Below are 21,020 nucleotides of genomic sequence, written 5' to 3' on the forward strand. Positions count from 1 at the left end.
GAGCTCTCGCCACCCACACATTATCCCCCTCCACTAAACAGGGGGACCACAAAGACAGCAGGACGACTCGGGGTCGCCTGGCCAATACATCTCTCAGAAAGGAGGGAAGTAAGGGGCCTGCGGACACGGCAGGTTGACGGCTCCCAGTGGGCGGAAAGTAAGATCGCGCGCGCGCGCCTTACCTATGAAAGAACTTTGGCGGGCTCGCTCTTCCAGGATTTTCTCTTTGGATCTGCACCGCCCACCCGCTTGGGAGACTGAGAGGAAGGAGGCGACCTGCCCCTAGGAAAGACTTGGGGCGATTCCGGGAAAGGGGGCCCCCACCACACACCTTCCCTCTGCTGGCACCCCAGTTCCAGTGTCCAACTGTGAACTTACCATTTGCAGTCCGGGAAGGGAGAGGCAGGCCTGTTTGTTCACCTCTGCACACGAGGCACCCCACTGGCATATGCTGGGTAGTTGAGTCAATTCTGCAAGGCCACGACTAGCACTCGGGGGTCGCTAGACAGGGCTCCTCCCCCGGCTCCCCTTTGTTCCCAGCCTGCCCCCCTGGCACATTTTCTGCCAGTCCCTTGTGCCCAGCACTGGCCCTTACAAACCGCGCCCGGAGGCCCACCCTCTGGTTCTCCCGAGCTCCCCCGCTCCAAGGCCTGTGTGTGCTAGGATCCCTGATGCCTTCGAACTTGAGTCCTCCCAGTCCTCCCAGTCCCTTAAGGAATGAGGGCAGGCCTTCTCCCAAGCCGGGGAATGGTGGGCCGCGGTGTGTGACTCAAAGGAGACTCTGCAGAGGCGTTCCCACAACAGCAAAATCTCGACTGACCCCAACAAAATAACCACCCCAGCGTTTTCTTTTCCAGGTCAAAGTTTTTGCTCCTACAACTTTATTGGTAATTCTGATTGTTAAAAGGTCAGGGAGGAGCACACGTACGGGGTGGGCCAGGTTGGTAACTGTGTCGGCCTGGGGCGGACAGGTCCCAGGTGCAAGCTGAAGGCACAAAGACCCGGATGCCTGCGGGCTGGCGCCGGGAGATGCAGTTCCCCCGGGAAGCCCGGGTCAGAACAGAAGCTTCAGGATGGGGGTCAAACAAACCCTGGTCGGGGCCTCGCGAGGGGGTGTGGGGAGACAGCATCCTCCGAGGAGTGGAGCTGAGTGCATTTCCGCCGGGACCTGGAGGCAAGGCCGCCCATCGAGTCCCCGGCCCCCCCCCCCCCCCGATCTCTCGCAGCCCGCGCCCCGCACCCTCACTCTTGGGGCGCAGCTGCCAGGCTGGTCTATTTGTTTGTGGTAAGCAATCCGTGAGCGCGCGCTCGGCCGCACCTTTAGGGGGTTGTGGGGGCAGCCAGAATTTCCTTCCAGGGAGCGCAAGAGGGGCATTCTCAAAGGAAAACCCAGACCGAGTGAGTAGTGACCAACCCTCCTCAGATTACTCTCCGCTGGCTCCTCCCTTGCCCCCCCCCCCCCCCCGCCTCCAGATTTGCATTAAAAAGGCCAAGAAAACTCTGGCTGGGCCCCAGCAGTTGCACACACTGCTCCCCCGGGTCGGAGCCCCCCGGAGCTGAGCCCGGACTTGCAGCACGAAGCCGAGCGGAGAGGTCCTCGCCCGCGCAGTCCTGCCCACGCCCGGCCCCTGCGCGCTCCAGCCGGCCCGCCGCCCACTTTCCAGGCCCCGGAGCCGCGCCGAGCGAGCGGGCGAGCAGCGGGCCCGGGACCCGCTCCGGCCGCGGCCGCCTCGCGCTTCCCCCGCTCCGCTCCGCAACTCCCGCCCCCGGGGTCGCGCGCCCACGATGCCGCAGGGCCCCGGCTCGCTGCTGCTGCTGGTGCTCGCCTCGCACTGCTGCTTGGGCACGGCGCGCGGGCTGTTCTTCGGGCAGCCCGACTTCTCCTACAAGCGCAGCAACTGCAAGCCCATCCCGGCCAACCTGCAGCTGTGCCACGGCATCGAGTACCAGAACATGCGGCTGCCCAACCTGCTGGGCCACGAGACCATGAAGGAGGTGCTGGAGCAGGCGGGCGCCTGGATCCCCCTGGTTATGAAGCAGTGCCACCCGGACACCAAGAAGTTCCTGTGCTCGCTCTTTGCCCCGGTGTGCCTCGATGACCTGGACGAAATCATCCAGCCCTGCCACTCGCTCTGTGTGCAGGTGAAGGACCGCTGCGCTCCAGTCATGTCCGCCTTCGGCTTCCCCTGGCCCGACATGCTCGAGTGTGATCGTTTCCCCCAGGACAACGACCTCTGCATTCCCCTCGCTAGCAGCGACCACCTCCTGCCGGCCACCGAAGAGGGTAAGCCTTCCCCTTTATTCCCTCCCTCTGAGCTTTTCTAAGACTTTTCCGGAGGAAATTCCGAGGTCCCCGCCCCACATCCCGATGCGTCCCCTCCTGCGGTGCCAGGGACTAGCGGGGCGCACCTTCTCCTTGCCACGGTGTGTCATTGTGACAAATTTTAGATACACACACACACACACACACACACACACACACACACATACACGCGCGCCTCTTATTCTCCTCCCGAGTTATTCCAATTATACCTTTCTCGGGGACAGTTAAAAAAGAAAAGAAAATGTATCACCAAACGGCATCTTTTCCTTATGATATAAAATTGTGTTTGCATCCAGGAGTGGAGGGCTTGGAAGTGGTTCTGTGTGGAGGAGCTGGTGAGCATCTGGCTCTGCCTGTTGAAAATTGAGCATTGGTTAGAACTGCTCAGGTGTCTAAGGAAAGGGGCATAAAGGGAATCTCTAGGAATCATTTTCTATCACAAATCAGCTTTTATCTTACGAGTGGTTTTAATTAGCCATGCAAAAAAGGAGTTTCCCAAGTTTTTAGAAAACAGGGGGAGTTCCTGTGCAAAACCCATCAAAGCAATGAAAACCTCATGGGCTCTTGATAGTCTTCCTGAAAGCAAAACATCACAGTGAGTCTGCGCTGACTTAGGTCCCCCCTGGGAGGGAAAGGGGGCTTCCAATTCCTCTCAGGGCTCCAGCAGCATCCCCCTTTCAATCTCTAATTGTTTTCCTACAGCCATCATTAGTTAAAGAAAATGCAAAGTTGCTTAGCAATCTTTCCTGGCAGGCACCATGAGTGTGCAGTCATCTTATTGGTTAGATTTCTAATTTATTGCAAATGTTTGGCATATTTCAAACATTTGTCCAACATACACCACAGACCGACCAATACAGGTTAGTAACATTTTATGTACATTCCTAGAGCTCCTAATTGGAAATGTTTCATTTTGTTTGAGTGAGGGGAGGTAAGGGCAGTTTTATGTGTGTCGCTTTTGTTTATTTCTTTCCACTATCCGCACCAACATTATACACTTTCTCTCTTCAAAATAAACGTTTAGAGGTCTTCAAAATGGGCTCTGCCATTTTTCTAATTTGATAAATAACTGTTCTGTCGTGAATCACATAAAGTTTTTTTTTCTATGAACATTCAATTTCATATTAATGAAAATCAAATTTCACCTAAGTTTTAAAGACAGAACATTTACAAACGGAGAAATGTTGTTTCTTTTCTTCTTCTTTTTTTCCTTTTCCCAGGAAATCACTGTTTTAGAAGAGCCTTCAGGAGGCTCTCTGATCTTTGTGCTCCTGCACATTCCTAGGTGGGGTCAGACCCCAGAGGCAGTTGGCTTCAGTGTTGGTAAGCTTCAGGAAAAGCTGCTTCCTAGTTGTTGGCTGGTTTTTGTTTTATGGGTTTGTTTTTGAGAATTTGAAACAAAGAGGAGCAAGAAGAACCTTCCCCAAGGGACAAAGATAAAAATGAAATAAATGTTGCTCAACTGGAGCACAAACCTGGCAGGAAGCTCCAGGTGACACAGACCCGGTTCGAGCAGGCTGCTGTGCTTCCCAGGGTGTTTCCACGGTGGGAAAGAGCCCCTGGGTGACCCTTACCCCACTAGCCACCTTCGCCTGTGCAGTCTTCAAAATATCTTGAAATGCCTCTCCTGAGACAGAGCTCTACCACGGAGACCCGGTTGCACTGGTGTCCTGCGGCCGAGAAAGACAGTCTTTTGGCCATCGTTTGTGGTTTGTTTCCCAAAAATCTCTCAAGAGTCTTCTGGTGCTTTCTCCTCAGAGAGGCTTTGGGAACAACTTTTTCAGAGACTGAGTTTGTCCCAGAGGTGGGGAGGAAGAACTAAAAAGCCTGCACACTCTGCCCCAAGCGCCCTTTTTCTTTGGGATTCACCATGTATTAAACAGAGCACATGGGCATTTTTGTCCATCAAAAAATGGGAGGCATGGAGACTTGCTTAGGAACGAACGCCTGATCCTTCTTTTTTAAAGGAGACAGAAGCTGGGGTCCCGCCACCCTTGCCTGGGTAAGCCCCTTTGAGTTGTTTACAAACGCCACCTGCTGTTCCCTTTTAAGCAAACTTACTCAATGTTCACCTTTCTAGCTCCAAAGGTCTGTGAAGCCTGCAAAAATAAAAACGAGGATGACAACGACATCATGGAAACTCTTTGTAAAAATGATTTTGGTAAGTAATACACCACCGCCAACAAAACATTCCAAAGTTTTATTTACCAGTAAAACTTAAGGTGCAAATCATGAAGATGTAAAATACCAACACCGTCCGTGCACCTTTCCTAAAATCATCTAACTTGGCTCTAGCCTAGTTTCCTCCCTATGTAAAAATATTGTAATGAGTTGTATCTTTTCAGATGAGTTTTATTGTTCTGCTAAGCAATAATCAATTAATGAGAATTATTCAGATTATTAATTTTCAATGGCATATTGTCATTTCACTTGGGCTTTTTCTTGCCAACAAGCTTTATCCTGGGCCATAGGGTCTTTCCGACACTTGACATGTGCAGCAGGGATGGGAACATGTAAATATTAGCCCCAGCCACACACATTGAAGGCATTAAGTTGGCCACAAATACGAATTTAGTCCAGCGCCAAACTAAAATATTCTTATTTTATTCATAACCATCAGTGACTATATCCAAGACACTGGCTAATAATTGGAGGAGGGATTCCTTAAATTTAAAAAAAAAAAAGAAATAAAGCTCAGGAATTTACTAGGCAAGAAACATGAACGATCCCTGAGGACATGGTGCTTGGGGACAATAAATAATGTGTGATATGTTACTCAAGTTCCAGAGTGTAAATCACTACCCTTAAGAGAATATTAAAAGAGGGAAGAGGGTTGGACCCGTCCACACAGGACTCAGTCGGCGCCTTATCTGCTGTCCTCAGACCTCCAGGGCGAGAGAGGGGCCCAGCTGGACACAGGGTCAATGCCAAGTTCAAAGCTGGGACTGGCCAAGAACTTCACTCAGACGCCTGAGGCACTCTAGCCTTCATCCCATTCCCAAAGCAGGCACCTTTGGATGTGTTTAAGTAGTTGGTGCCCCTTAGAAGCATTCGTTGAGGCAGAAGGCTAAACTCACTGGTAAACAGATGTGATCCCTGCTCTATCAAACAATAGTGGCCTCTAACAGGTCTGTATTACTAATTCTACATCCTCAACAAAGTACTTGAGACTGAGAGAAGTCACTCCAGCTCCCACTGTTGAGAATTGCCCTCCCAGAAATCTCAGGTTTGGTCGGGTCCCTGAAACTCTGAGATACTCCTAACCCTGCTCCTTATAACCCCAAGTCTCTCCCAGAAGGTGTCCTGGGTTTACCCTTAGCTGAGAACAACCAGAGACACAGCTTTAGGAGAAGAGCCCCATGCCAAGGAAGGGACAAAGAAAGGAGGCAACTCTGTCCCGACCAGTCCTCCCCCTCAGAAAGAGCCAAAGGTGGGATGGTCGTGTGTCATATGTCTAAATTCAAATATATACAGCTCTCAAGGCCTGGCATGTGGGCAGCAGCAATCCCAAATCTCCAGGCTCTTTTTTTTTTTTAAATATATTTTATTGATTTTTTACAGAGAGGAAGGGAGAGAGATAGAGAGTCAGAACATCGATGAGAGAGAAACATCGATCAGCCGCCTCCTGCACATCCCCCACCGGGGATGTGCCCGCAACCCAGGTACATGCCCTTGACCGGAATCGAACCTGGGACCTTTCAGTCCGCAGGCCGATGCTCTATCCACTGAGCCAAACCGGTTTCGGCCCAAATCTCCAGGCTCTTAATCAACACAGTTCCTAGCTTTATGCTACCAGATATGATTAAGGGCAAGAGAGGAAAATATAATTTTAATAAAATATATATTAAAACTTACATAAAACATCTTCTGACAGCTATGTCCTTTGCACTAGATGTAATCCAGATCTCCCTCCTGACTTCCATGAAAATGTTGGTTATATTATGGGGCTCCAAAACAGTCAATTTAGGAGACACACACACACATACACACACACAAGACCTTCCTAAGGATGCTCTGTCAAGATTGGGCCAAAAAAATGAGGGGGGTGGGGAATTAGTGCTAGTGTTCTCTCTCCTTAGAGGAAAAAGCCTTTCAAGACAACATAGAAATCATTACATTTAAAGTGCCACACATGTAGATACCTCACAAGCTTTGTTTTCTGTTTCCCCACATTCATTTTGTCCCAAAAGGGCTAATGAACCTACCCTACAGGAAGTACATTCTATACCCCTGGTTTATAAGCAGCATTCTCTATCGCCTCTGTACTTTGGGGAAGTAATAGAATGGGAGAAGGAACAAGTGTATTTAACATCACACTCTTTCCCCATTGCACACCTGAAGTGCAGGGGAAATGTAGAAAATGGTCTCCAACCCTACTACAGAGCTGAAAGTACTGGTGAAGAAAGAAAGGCGCAACCATCTGCTTTTGCATACAACCCATTGTTGAATCAGATGGTGATGATCACATCCCGTATCCCCGTTCTCATCTTCCAGGGCAGGAAACGTGATTCTGGGACTTTAATTCCCTATATTTGGTCCCAGATGAAAATCCAGGGAGGAAGGGCCTAATGTTTCCCCGGGGTAATCTCTTGCAATGTTGGCTATTTTAAAGCTAGAGAAGCATGAGTGATAAATGTTCCTCTGGGTCAAAGTGATGACTTTTTTTTTAATGTTTGGAGCTCAAGAATGTTAAATTAGACCAGGCGAAATTCACACATGCTCTATCTGTACTATAGACGAGGCTCCCAGGCAACAGTTAATCACTGCTCTCACCATATGTCATCCTCATTCCCACCCCTCATACAGGGGCCACAGGACCATGTGACTTATTTCATGATAGACGTCTCATAAACCCTGAGAACTCAGTGGTATGGTTCAGATGTGTATCAGACAAAAACATGGTTGACTAAGTCATAGTATCCTTGATTTACCTGGCTGAGCTTTGGTCATTTTCCAGTTGCAAAAAAAAAAAAATCTTAGTCACATTATCTTTCTGAGATAGATAGAAACCGCCAAAGCAGTGATGCTCACATACACACAATACTCTTCTTCTATTACTGATTTCAACGATGACTCAAACGCTGTCAAAGTCAGGACGTTAGACTTGTACATATCTAAACGGAACAGTTGTCAATGGCACCAAGGGTCTTAGGACACATTCAGTTGGGTGAGTTAATGCTCCAACCAGGGCAAGAAACTGGAAGTTGCCTTATGAGACCACACTGGTGTTATAGGTTTGGGAACCGGCATTCTGAAAACTCGACTCAGCCAGGGCACTACCTAACTGGGTGACCTCGTGTAAGTCACTACATTTCTCTGGAATGCAGATTCTTTGTGTGCCAGCAAGAGATTTTTAACTGGATGATTTCTTCCAACCTTAAAATTCTGTCCTTTCTCTGCCTTCATGGATTCTTGAAATGTATTTCCACCATGTATGTCTGCAGGGTTTTCTGTCCCAAAGCATGCTGTTTATGACTATAAAATGTGTCTTTTATGTAAACCACTTACTTTTGGTCTTAGCATTCTAATGAGTCCAATATCCATTTTGGAAACAGTACATACATGATCTGTAAACGCCCTGGCCTTGGACAGGCAAATGATAGCATATGAGGATGAGGTCTTCAGAAAAACACTTTTACAGCTAAACATGTGCTCTTAAAAAGAGTCTTGGATATTTTTCTCCGAGTTACTTTACCAAATCAAATGCAGCTGTAAGATCATCTCTCCTTCCCCTTAGTCTATTCTTTAGAAAACAATGATTGTGTGATATAATTTCCTTACAGGTTTGTCCAAAAACCTATCCGCCCTAATTAATTGAGTTTAAAGTTTGCAGCCACAGAAGATCACATTTCACCTAAGAGTCAGGCATTTCTTTTCATGCTGACGTTTCCAGCCGGGGAAGTCCTTTGTTGAGAGCAGAGCACAAGCCACGTGTGACCTACACACAAACACTAGTCGGACTAGGAAAGTGACTGAGTCTCACAGGAGTTTTGATTTGAAACAAAGTACAAGGCAAACCCTTTGAGGCTTTTATATATATATATATATTGATTTCAGAGAGGAAGGGAGAGAGATAGAGAGATAGAAACATCAATGATGAGAGAGAATCATTGACTGGCTGCCTCTTGCACTTCCCCTTCTAGGGGGGGATCAATCCCGAAACCCAGGCATGTGCTCTTGGCCAGAATCAAACCTAGGAACCTTTAGTCCTCAGGCTAACGCCCTATCCACTGAGCCAAACCGGCTAGGGCCCTTTGACTTTTTGGAAATGGAGCACCTGCTGCCCCCAGCTCCCACCCCCCTTCGCACAGCCCCTGACAGTCCCTCAGCTCGAGGAAGCTCTTCCTCCGTCCCCCACTCCTGGTCACACCAACAAGCAGTAGCATGGGGAGAGGGGAGCTCCCAATCGATCCTGTATTCCCTCATTATAACTGGAGTGATTCCATCCCCTCTTGGTAGCACTGAAAATCAAAGTCAAGGAGATAACCTACATCAACAGAGACACGAAAATCATCCTGGAGACCAAGAGCAAGACCATTTACAAGCTGAACGGGGTGTCCGAAAGGGACCTGAAGAAGTCGGTGCTGTGGCTCAAAGACAGCCTGCAGTGCACCTGCGAGGAGATGAATGACATCAATGCGCCCTACCTGGTCATGGGACAGAAACTGGGCGGGGAGCTGGTGATCACCTCCGTGAAGCGGTGGCAGAAGGGGCAGAGGGAGTTCAAGCGCATCTCCCGCAGCATCCGCAAGCTGCAGTGCTAGTGGGGGCGTCCGGCTTGCTTCCGACAGGCCAGCCCCGGGGCTCGGCTGACCACACCCACCGGAGGCCTCAGCTCTCCTGTTCCAAGCACAGTCCCTGCAGCTCCGGCCCCAGCCTGAGCAGCATCCCTACCTTTTGCACATTTGCACCCCCAGCATTTCCTGAGTTATAAGGCCCTTAGAGGCCTCAGGAATGGATACCTATTTTCACATAAAGGAAAACCCACCCGAGTATTGTAGAAATATTCGAAGTAATAAAACCATGCATATTTTTATGAAGTTTTAAAATAGCTCACTTTAAAGCTAGTTTTGAGTAGATGCAACTGTGACTTGGGTCTGATTCTCATTTTTCCCAGTTTGGTTTGGGTCACCTGATTTTCACTTTCTGCTGAGGTTGCCATAACATACAAATAACTTCATTTTGGTCTGTGGCCCCAAGTGTTGTGGGTCACAGACCAGGTTGAGATAAAGCTGGCTGTTATCTCAACATCTCTCAGCTCCGGCCTGAGGCCTAAGACTCAGTGCCTAAGTGGTGTAACCGTTCACTTCTCATTTTACACCCTCGTGAACTTAACTGCAGCACACATTGCATTTCCAGGTAGAGTACTTCCATTTATAAAAAGCACATTCACCATCATAGCACGATTTCTTCCAATAAAGGGCACAACAGACACATGTTGTAATTGACCTGAGTTCTTTAAGCTTTGTTTAAAACATTTTTTCTTATTGTTGCAAATGAAACCATGGTAGCTTACCTGTAATATAATAGTAGTTGACCTGAAAAAGTTGTAAAAATATTGCTTTAACCAACATTGTAAATATTTCAGATAAACATTATGTTCTTGTATATAAACTTTACACCCTGTTCTACCTACTTGCCGTGGTCTTTTTAGTAGAAGGAGTTGTATAAGAGTGGTCGCCTCCTTTCTCCTGCGATCCAGCCTTCCCACAGTTTGAAGTATCTGTCTCTTCAGTGACACAGAAAGTGTCTCCCCGTGGCGGCACTGGGCTCCCGCCTGAGCCTCACATCTCGTTTGTACAGATTTTTACACTGGACCCTGCAGGGAGGCAGAGATTGGCAGCCTCTGCAGAGAACGTTCCTGCTCTCGCCCCTTCTCAGCAGCTCAGCTACAGCCCTGTGGCAACACGGCTCTAAATCCAAAGGTTCATGGCCTCTACTGTTGCCCTTTCCATTTCCAGAGATTTTCATAATGAAAAAGAGTAACCATGGCAACAATTGTTAGTTCCTTCCCCACTTTAACCCTCAGATAAAGAGCCATGATTTGAAGTGCCCACTGGAAGACGGGGTAGGGAGGGGATGGTGAAAAACTAACATTAGAAGGGCAGCCTGGCCAGTGTTGCTCAGTAGCTGAGTATCGACCTATAAACCTGGAGGTCACATGTCCGGATTGTGTGCTTGAGCCCCAGTAGGAGGCGTGCAGGAAGCAGCCAGTCAGTGATTCTTGTCATTGATGTTTCTATCTTCCTCTCTGAAATCAATAAAAATATTTTTTAAAAAAAGGACAGACATCCATAAAATGCCCATTCAAATACTTCATTATTTGGGAGCCTCCAGAGAAATTCTATTAAATACGTGAGGAGACAGTCTCCTAAGGGTTGGAGAGCATGGCTCAGAGGGGCAGAGCTGAAACTTGGGCCTTTCAAAGGACAAGTTCTATCTTCTATTCTACCTGGAAGTGGATTTTAGAAACGTGGTGGCACTCACTTATTCAACAAGTATTTACTGGGCATCTGCTATGTGCCTGGCCCTGTTCTAAGTGCCAGGGATACTTACTTTAATCCTTGTTCTTATAGAGTTTACATGAGGGAGAGAAAGAACATAAGTAATCATGATTACAATTATATACCTGTAATTGCTAATTATATGAAGTCTAAGTATAGGCAATGAGGGCAAGAATATCCCAGAAAATCTGCAATTTTTAGTGGCCTTCATGTGAAGCCTTTATCGGATGGCATGTTATCAATTTACTTTAAAAGTTTCCTGAACATATACATCCATGACCTCTCTACAGCTCTTCAAGTTCTTCTGGCACCAACAATCAATACCATAGCCCATAGCCTGGGCTGCACCATTTTATTAGCCCCTTTCATTTTTCTCTGGCTTGCCACTTGATTCTGTTTCTCATCTGAATCCACAAACTCAAGACACAACCCTCCCTCTTCCTCCAAGGCACATATGGACCAGACTAGAGAGGGGAGACACTCATGGAGCAAGGCCAGCTCATTTTAAACATTTAGAACAGGAAACTAGGGACACTGGAAAAGGCAAAAGAGAAAGAGAAGATAAACTACAAAAGAAAGGAAACAATAAACCCAGGATTTAGAGATTGGAAGGGGGAAACTATGTACAATGCATCAACTGAAAATCTACTGAAAAGAGACGATTTGGAAGAAACTGACCTATCTGCTCCTTTCCCAAACAAGCCAAAGTGACATGCCCACACAATGGGATGCAAAACTTTCCGCTGTCGGGAGCAAGCCCACGCCAGGCAGAGCCTCCTTCAACCAGGTGCTCAGGAGTTAGCAGTGGAGACATCCCTCCGGTATCTGCCTCCTGCCATATGTGCCTCCCTTTGGACTTTCCAGTCGCATCTTTGACAAGGCTAGGAGACAATGAGGCAAGCGTGGGGAAAGCAGCTAGGTTTTTGTTTAATTTTTCACATTGTTTCATCGTTTTGTTTTGCATGATGATTCAAATATATAAAGCTCATTTATTCTTGAATTAATCATGATTTTATTCTTATTTATACTTGCAACTATCAGATTTCTCCTGCAGGCAGATGAAAACCTGAATGTCATTCATTACTAGACAAAGGAAGCAAGTAATCAGAAGACATTGGGTTTCTGACTTTCCTAACATGATTTTTGACCTGTTCATAAATTGCTAAAATGCCCCAAATAGGGGATCAGCCTAAACAGAAAAGTTAAAAGATATGAAAACTACATGTCTACTATGCATGTCATTCCTCTTCCTTTTCCTAAATAACTTGAGAAATGAGTTTTTGTATAAGAACAAATCTGTAAGAGTTTTGGGGGCAGCATTTCCTAAGCGAACAAAGAGCAGAGGCTCTGTGCACATGCACACGTCAGTGTACTGAATTTCACAGGGTTGAAAAGGATCCATTTTGTCTAATAGTGCCCTCCATTCGTCACCGTCTCTTCTCTCATCAAATGATAGCTAGCCTGGATTTTTTAGCTTTTAACTCTTCTTTACAATATTCTTGATGGAGGGAGGGGGTCACCATGAAAAGCAAATCCAGTCATATGTACCCCTTGTGCAGTCACTGCATCTGCATTGTGGAATAATGTGCTTTTCACCTTTGAAACACACTGTACGTACAAGTACAAACTAACTCATTAACTCAGCAAAGATTTACTGAGCACCAACTATGGTCATTGATGTATTTATTCAGTAATCTGTATAGAGTGTTTACCCTTAGTGATGAGGTCCCAACAATGACCAATACATGGCTACTCTCAAGAACCTCACAGTATCAGGCAGGAGTGGGGAACCTTTTTCTGCCAAGGGCTATTTGGATATTTATAACATCATTTGCAGGCTATACAAAATTATCAACTTAAAAATTAGCCTGCTCTATTTGGTCAAACATTGAATTAACTCATCCCTAATGCCTTTGCAGGGCCAGCAAATTATTTCATGAGCCTTACACATAAGGCCTATGGCCTGCGGGTGGGACATTCCCCACCCATGGAGTGTGACCTAGGTATTAGCAAACAATAGTAACTGAGCTCCACATTTCTCCAGACACACAGTCTTCCTGGGCTACATTTGTTCTTCTTTTTTGTTTTTTCATTTTTATATATATTTTATTGATTTTTTTTTTTTACAGAGAAGAAGGGAGAGGGATAGAGAGTTAGAAACATCGATGAGAGAGATCGATCAGCTTCCTCCTGCACGCCCCCTACTGGGGATGTGCCCGCAACCAAGGTACATGCCCTTGACCAGAATTGAACCTGGGACCCTTCAGTCTGCAGGCCGATGCTCTATCCACTGAGCCAAACCGGTTCGGCCATTTGTTCTTCTGAGTATAAGTAAGTTCACATTAAAATAATACTAAAATCAAAATCTCCAGGCCCAGAAAATTTTACTGGAGAGTTTTACCAAAGATTTAAAGAAGAATTAATGCCAGTTTTACATAATCTCTTCCAGAACATAGAAGAAGAAAGGATGCTTCCCAATATAAGGCTAGTATTGCCTTAATACCAAAATCAGGCAAAGATAGCACACACAAAAAGAGAAAAATATAGACCAACATCTCTCATGAACTTAGGCACAAAAATGCTTAACAAAATATTAGCATACCAAATCCAGCAATGTATAAAAGTATATATACTATAACCACATTGGATTTATTCAAGGTATACAAAACTTTTCATATTAAAAAATTAATCAATGTAATTTACTATTTCAACAGGTTAAAGAAGAAAAATCATATGATCAAGTTAATTGATGCAAAAGAAAAAGCATTTGCCAAATTTCAATGCCTATTCATAATAAAAATCTCTCAGTAAACTAGGAAACTATTCTCAAAGAATATATACTAAAAACCCTACATCTAACATCATCATACTTAATGATAAATGACCGAGTGCTTCAAGAACAAGGCAATGATGTCCATTCTCTCTTATTTAACATCATATTAGAAGTTCTAGACAGTGCAATAAGGCAACAAAAAGAAATGGCACATATTGGATAGGAAAAAAATAAAACATTGTCTATTTATAGACAGCATGATTATCTACATAGAAAATTGCTAGGAATCTACAAAAAAAAAAAAATCCAAGAAATAATAAGTGACTTCAGTAATGATACAAGATTGACACACAAAACTAATTGCATTTACATATAAAGTAGAAATCAAAATTTGAGAACACAATACCATTTACAATTGCTCCAAAGGAAATAAAATACTTTGATATAAATATAACAAAGCATGTATGCTGAAAATTACAAAATGCTGATGAAAGACATCAGAAAAGACAATTATCTATCATGATTGGAGAAATAGATATACCATGTTCATAGATTAGAAGACTCAACATGGTAATGGTGTTAATTTTCCTCAAATTAATCTATAGGTTTAATACAATTCCTACCAGAATCTCAGCAAGCTTTTTGGTAAACATGGATAGCCAGCCCTATTTTAAAATTCATATTAAAAAAGAAAGGCCTTAGATAGCCAGAATAATTTTGAAAAACCAAAATGGGAGAAATCATTCTTCCCTCCCAATGTTAAGGCTTACTATTTAACTATAGTAATCAAGACAGTGTGGTATGGGTGGAGGGACAGACATATAACAGATCAATGGAACAGAACAGAGAACCTAAAAATGAATCCAGGCAAATATGCCCAAATAATTTTTGGCAAAGATGTAATAGCAATTCAATGGAGTAGGGACAGCCTTCTCAATAGATGGTACTAGTGTGTTTGGATGTCCCATAGGGAGGAAGAAGTCTAGATCTCACAATACATACAAAAATTAACTCAAAGTAGGTCTTGAATTTAAATGTAAAGTTATAAAAGTTTTAGAAAAATACCAGAAGATAAATTTGTTTCAAAACCTAACACTTGGCAAAGAGTTCTTAGATCTGACTACAAAAGCACGGTCCATAAAAGGAAAAAATGATCAAATGAACGTCTTAAAAATGTATAATTTTTGCTATCAAATTATCACATTGTTGACTTTAAATTCCTTACTATTTTATTTGTCAATTATACCTCCATAAAGTTCAAAAACAAAGATCATGTTAAGAGAATAAAAAGATGAATTACCGATTAAAGAAAATACTTGCAAAGCACATATTTGACAAAGGACTTGTATCTAGAATATATAAACAACACTCAGAACTCAACAGTAAAAAAAATCAAGCAATGCACTCAGACATGGGTAAAAGTCATGAACAGACTTTCAGTGGAAAAGCATATACATATGGCCTGGATGGTGTCTGCCATGGTTATATGAGGAGGGACTGGAAGCTAGGTGTCAAATGCTTGACACTCAGATTCTATGTGACAAAAGAGACTTTCTTATAGTGCTTAATTCTATGATGGGCAAAACATTGTTTTTAGCAGAGATTTCAAAAACGAGAATAAAGGAGGAAAGCATTTGATTTTTAATTTTTTTAAGCACCAAGATAATCCTGTTGGGGTAAACCAAGTCATTGTATACTGACCTATACCTAATAAATATAAGTTAGTGTTTTCTTGGTTTTCAGAATGAAAATATGGGGGTTGTATAGGGAAATCATAATAATCTCTTTACTGTTTTAGACTTCTAACGATCGTGCTAAAATTGAAAGGGGAGAGGTTCTAAGTATATCATGGCCCTCACATCCTGGCCTAGTTCCATTAAACCTGTCTTGCATAGGATGAGCACTGGCCTGGGATTCGAGGCTAGAAAAGAAAAATTAAACTAAAAACCACCTCAAACCAGTAACATTACCCTCTGCGCAGCAGAGCCAGAGAACAAGCGTGAATGCTGAACTGCTTCCTATGATACCATAAGGAATTATCTAGGCGAAGAAAATGTGAGAGGTGTGTTCAAAGAGAGGACAAAGTGAAGAAACAGGCAACCCAACAGTAAGACTTCAATATGCCACTTCCAATAATGGGTTGAACAAATAGGCAGAAGATCAACAAGGAAATAGAAGATTTGAACAACACTATGAGCCAACCAGACCTAACAGACATCTATTTTCAGAACATTCCACCAAACAGAATACACATGTTTCTTAAATTTACAATAAATGGCCCAAAGCTGGCCCCTGTATGTGGGCCCTTGTGTTGTTTGCTTCTTCGCAGCCGGTTGGCAGCATTAGTTCAAAGCCAAATTCAAATTCTTACATATCCCATTGCTTTAAGTAGATCCAAAATTAGCGTATTTTTAGCCATTTAGAGTCTGTCTGCTTCCCAAACCCTGCAGAGCTGCACCCAATATCTGCTAGCCATAGATAAGATAAACCCATGGTTATAAAAGACCCCCAGCTGCTGCTGCCCTTCAGAGCTGACTCAGAGCCCTACACCTGACTGCTGGCTGGCATGACCTGGATACTTCAGTGTCTTCCCCATCCTCCTCTTCCCTGGAGTTCCCTTACCCTCTTCCCTCTTTGGATGGTGGCCTCTGTCTCTAGAAGACCTTCCACTGTGAGGGACTTCCCTCTCATGCAACCCTGTCCAAATGCTGCCCAAGCTGCTATCTCGTGCTCCCGTCCTTCCTTGATCAGCCCCCAAATCTCTGAACTCATCACACAAGTGCACATGGAACACTGTCCAGGACAGACCATACAACAAGCCTTAAAACTTTTTAAAGGATCAAAATCATGCAAAGTATGTTCTCCAACCACAATGGAATGAAATTTGAAATAAATAACAGAAGGAAATTTTGGAAATTCACAAACATGTGAAAATTAAACAACACAGTCCTAAATCTGTTTAAAATTTAGGTGGCTGACACCAAAAACTCAATATACCAAAAAGGATGTGATGCAGCTAAAGTAATGTTTAGAGGAAATAGCTGTAAATGCCTACATTAAAAGAGAAAAAAAAATCTCAAGTCAATAACCTGACCTTCCATCTTAAAAAACAAAGAAGAGTGAACTAAGCCCAAAGCAAGCAGAAGAAAGGAAATTATACAGATTGCAGTAACAATAAATAAAATTGAGACTAGAAAAACAACAGAGAAAACAAATGAAAATAAACGTTTAAAAAAATTGATAAAACTGTAACCAGACTGACCAAAATAAAAAGAGAGAAGACCCAAATTACTAAAATCAGGAATAAAAAAGAAATATTACTACCAACTTTGAAGAAGTAAAAAGGATTGTAAGGGAATACTATGAACAATTTTATGCCAAAAATTAGATAACCTAGACAAAATTGACAAATTCTTAGAAAGACACAAAATACCAAAAGTGACTCAAGAGCAAACAGAAAATCTAAATAGACTATAATAAGTAAAGAGATTGAATTACTAATAAAACACTTTCCTAGAAAGAAAAGGTCAGGCCCAGATGGCTTGTCTGGTGAATTCTAATACACATTTAAAAAAGAACTAACATCAGTCATTTACAAACTCACCCAAAAAATAGAAGAGGGGGCAACATTCCCAAGTCATATTATGAGACCAGTATTACCCTGAGAGCAAAACCAGACAAAGAAATCCCAAGAAAAGACTACAGGCCAAAATTCCTTATGAATATAGATGCAAAAAACCTCAATAATCCAGCAGCATATTAAAAGTATTAGACACCATGACCAAGTGGGACACATCCCCGGAATGCTAGCTTGGTTTAACATGAAAATTAATCAATGTCATACACTATATTAATAGAATAAAGACCTAACTCCACATGATCATATCAATAGATGCAGAAAGCACTCAACAAAGTCCAACACCCTTTCAGGATAAAAATACTCAATGAACTAGGAATAAAAGGGAACTTTCTCAACCTGATAAAGCCATCTACATAAACCCATAGTTAACATCATACTTAATAGTGAAACAATGAATGCTTTCCCTTTAAGATCAGGAAAAAATAAGTGATATTCACTCTCTCCATTCTTATTTAACATATTACTGGAAGTTCTAGCCAGCACATTCTGGCAAGAAAGAAAGGAAGGAAAGGAGGGAGGAAGAAAAGAAGGAAAAAAGGGAGGGAGGGAGGAAGGGAGGGAAGGAGGGAGGGAGGGAGGGAGGGAAGGAGGAAGGAGAGGGAGAATAAGAAACCAGATCAGAAAGGAGGAACTAAAATAACTCTATTTGCAAATGCCATGATCTTATCTATAGAAAATACTAAGGAATCCACTAAACTATTAGAACTAATGAATGAGTTTAGCAAGGCTACAGGCTATAAGATCAATATACAATAAACTAGAGGCCTGGTGCACAAAATTTGTGCACGGGGCGAGGGGTGTCCCTCAGCCCAGCCTGCACCTTCTCCAATCTGGGACCCCTCGGGGGATGTCCGACTGCTGGTTAAACTGGCAGTCGGACATCCCTCTCACAATCCAGGACTGTTGGCTCCTAACCACTCACCTGCCTGCCTGCTTGATTGCCCCTAACCACTCTGCCTGCCAGCCTGATAGCCCCCTAACCACTCCCCTGCCAAACTGATTGATGCCTAACTGCTTCCCTGTCAGCATGGCTGTCCCCAACTGCCCTCCCCTGCGGGGCTGAGGGGACTGGGGGACTCCGGCTGGATGAGGCGGGGCTGAGGGGACTGTGGGACTCTGGCTGAATGAGGCACATGGTGCCTGTCACACACACACACCGCCCCCCCCCCCCCCACGGGGCTGAGGGGACTGGGTGCCACCATCTGTGGCTGTGGGCGCCTCCCTTTGTGAGGGTGTGACAGTCAATTAGCATATTCCCTCTTTATTAGATAGGATGATTATATTCTAGCATTGAACAGTTCAAAAATAAAGTTAATTCCATTTACCACAGAATTAAAAAGAATAAAGAAAAAACTTAGGTATGGAATAAATTTAACAAATGAAGTACAAGATTTAGTCATTGGAAATTACAAAACATCATTGAAAGAAGTTAAAGAACTAAATAAATGAAAATACTTCCCTTGTTCATAAATCAGAAGACTTAATATTGTTAATATGCAATACTTCCCCAAATTGGTCCACAGATTCAATACAATCCCTGTCAATACTCCAGCTGCCTCTTTTGCAGAAATTAACAAGCTGTTTCTAAAATTCTCATAGGACTGCAAGGGGCCAGAAATAGATAAGACAATCTTGGAAAAAGAAGAACAAAGTTGAAAGACTCACACTTACCAATTTCAAAACTTAATACAAAGCGATAGTAATCAAGACAATGTGGTGCTGGCGTAAGGGTAGGCACACAGATCACAATAATAAAATTGAGAATCCGGAAATAAACCATTATATTTATGACCAATTAACTTTTGACAAGAGTATCAAGACAGAAAGGAAGGAGGGAGGGAGGACCCTCGGTGGTCCTGGATCTGTCTCTTGCTTCAACAGTGTTTGGGCGGAACAGACCCAAGGGACACCCCTTCTTCCAGCCTCTCACTACCCTCCTGTGTCTTAGCCAGTCACCACTTTCAGAACCACCTCCCAGGACCAGCCAACATGCCGTTGTTGCTGTTGTTTCTACCTTAACTCCTTATTGCCGAACCACCATAAGCTCCCAAATTCATCAGAATTATTCCACCGAGGTGGAGGCTGTGGTCAACCGCCTGGCCAGCCTGCATTGCGGGCCTCCCACACCTGCCTCTCTCTGGGCTTCTATTTTGACAGGGAAGATGTGGCTCTGGAGGGCGTGGGCCACTTTTTCCATGAGTTGGCAGAGAAGAGGCGTGAGGATGCTGAGCATCCCTTAAAGTTGCAAAACAAGCGCAGTGGCCACATTCTCTTCCAGGACGTGCTGAAGCCTCCCAAGGTGAGTGGGCAAAACTCAAGAACCCACGGAAGCGGCCCTGGCCTTGGAGAGAAACCTGAACCAGGCCCTTTTGGAGCTGCAGGCCCTGGTTCTACCTGCGCAGACCCTCAGCTCTGTGACTTCCTGGAGAACCACCTCCTGGATGAAGAGGTGAAACTCATCAAGAAGATGGGCGACCACCTGACTCACATCCACAGGCTGGCTGGCCCCCAGGCTGGGCTGGGCAAGTATCTCTTGGAAAGGCTCACCCTCAAGCATGACTAAGAGCCTTTGGAGCCCAGAAGCCTTTGAGAGGCCCCTCTTCATCCCCCTGGTGTCTGGCTTTTACCTGAGCCTCTCCCTGAAACTACTAGCCATTCTTTTAACCATCCTGAAGCCCTCTCCCATGCATTGGACCAAATGAAACAATAAAGCTTTTTGCAGGGCAGGGTGGGGCAGGGCAGGGCAGGAGGAAAAGAAAGAAGGAAAGAAAGAAAGAAAAAAAGAAAGAAAGAAAGAAAGAAAGAAAGAAAGAAAGAAAGAAAGAAAGAAAGAAAGAAAGGAAGGGAGAGAGAGAGAGAGAGAGAGAAAGAAAGAAAGAAAGGAAGGAAGGGAAGGAGAGAGAGAGAGAGAGAGAGAGAGAGAGAGAAAGGGAGGGAGGGAGGGAAGGAAGGGGCTATTCAATGGGAGAAAGAATAGTCTTTTCAACAAATGGTACCAGGGCAACTGTATACCCACATGCAAAAGAATGAAATTGGACCTCTACTTCACACTATATACAAAAATTAACTCAAAGTAGACCAAAGATCTAAATGTAAGAACTAAAACGATAAAACTCTTAGAAGAAAACATAGGAGTAAATCTGCATAACCTGAGATCAGACAGTGATTTCTTAGGTATGACATCAAAAGCACCGTAGAAAAGAAAAAAATATATATAAATTTAAAATGTTTGTGCTTCAAGGCATAACCTCAAAAAAGTTAAAAGACAACCCACAAAATGGAAGAGAATATTTGCAAATCATATATCTAATAAAGAACTGGTATCTAGACTGTATTTATTACAAAAACTCTTAAAACTCAACAGTAAAAAGACTAATGACCCAATTAAAAAATGGGTAAAGAATCTAGACATTTCTCCAAAGAAGATACGCAACTAATCACATGAAAAGATTGTGTGACATTACTAGTCATTAGAGAAATACAAATCAAAATCACAGTGAGATACTGCTTCACAGCCACTAGAATGGCTAGAATAAAAAAATCAGATAATGACAACTGTTGGTGAGGATATGGAAAAATCAGAACCCTCATACTTTGCCAGTGGGATTGCAAAATGGTACAGCTAATTTGAAAAACAGTTTGGCAGTTCCTCAAACTCTTAAACATAGAGTTACCATATGACCAAGCAATGTACTACTGGATATATACTTAAGAGGACTGAGAACATATATCCACAAAAAAAGTTCTATATGAATTTTTATATCAGCATTATTCATAATA

General features: G+C 43.9%; 1 protein-coding gene and 1 pseudogene across 2 annotated transcripts; both read left to right on the forward strand.

Annotated features, from left to right (window-relative positions):
- The first annotated feature begins 1,570 nt into the window (after nucleotides 1-1,570).
- SFRP2 (secreted frizzled related protein 2) lies at nucleotides 1,571-9,957 on the forward strand. The gene is made up of 3 exons (XM_081092838.1): nucleotides 1,571-2,284; nucleotides 4,404-4,484; nucleotides 8,783-9,957. Exons 1-3 carry the CDS (start codon nucleotides 1,786-1,788, stop codon nucleotides 9,085-9,087), a joined length of 885 nt encoding a protein of 294 aa, XP_080948964.1. The 5' UTR covers nucleotides 1,571-1,785; the 3' UTR covers nucleotides 9,088-9,957.
- A 1,593-nt stretch (nucleotides 9,958-11,550) lies between these two features.
- On the forward strand, nucleotides 11,551-19,803 carry LOC308520255 (ferritin light chain-like; annotated as a pseudogene). The gene is made up of 3 exons: nucleotides 11,551-11,648; nucleotides 16,571-16,621; nucleotides 19,189-19,803. The product of its transcript is annotated as a ferritin light chain-like (transcript).
- The last annotated feature ends 1,217 nt before the right edge of the window (nucleotides 19,804-21,020 follow it).

Source organism: Myotis nattereri (assembly GCF_964212035.1).
Source record: "Myotis nattereri genome assembly, chromosome: 5".
Lineage (NCBI taxonomy): Eukaryota > Metazoa > Chordata > Mammalia > Chiroptera > Vespertilionidae > Myotis > Myotis nattereri.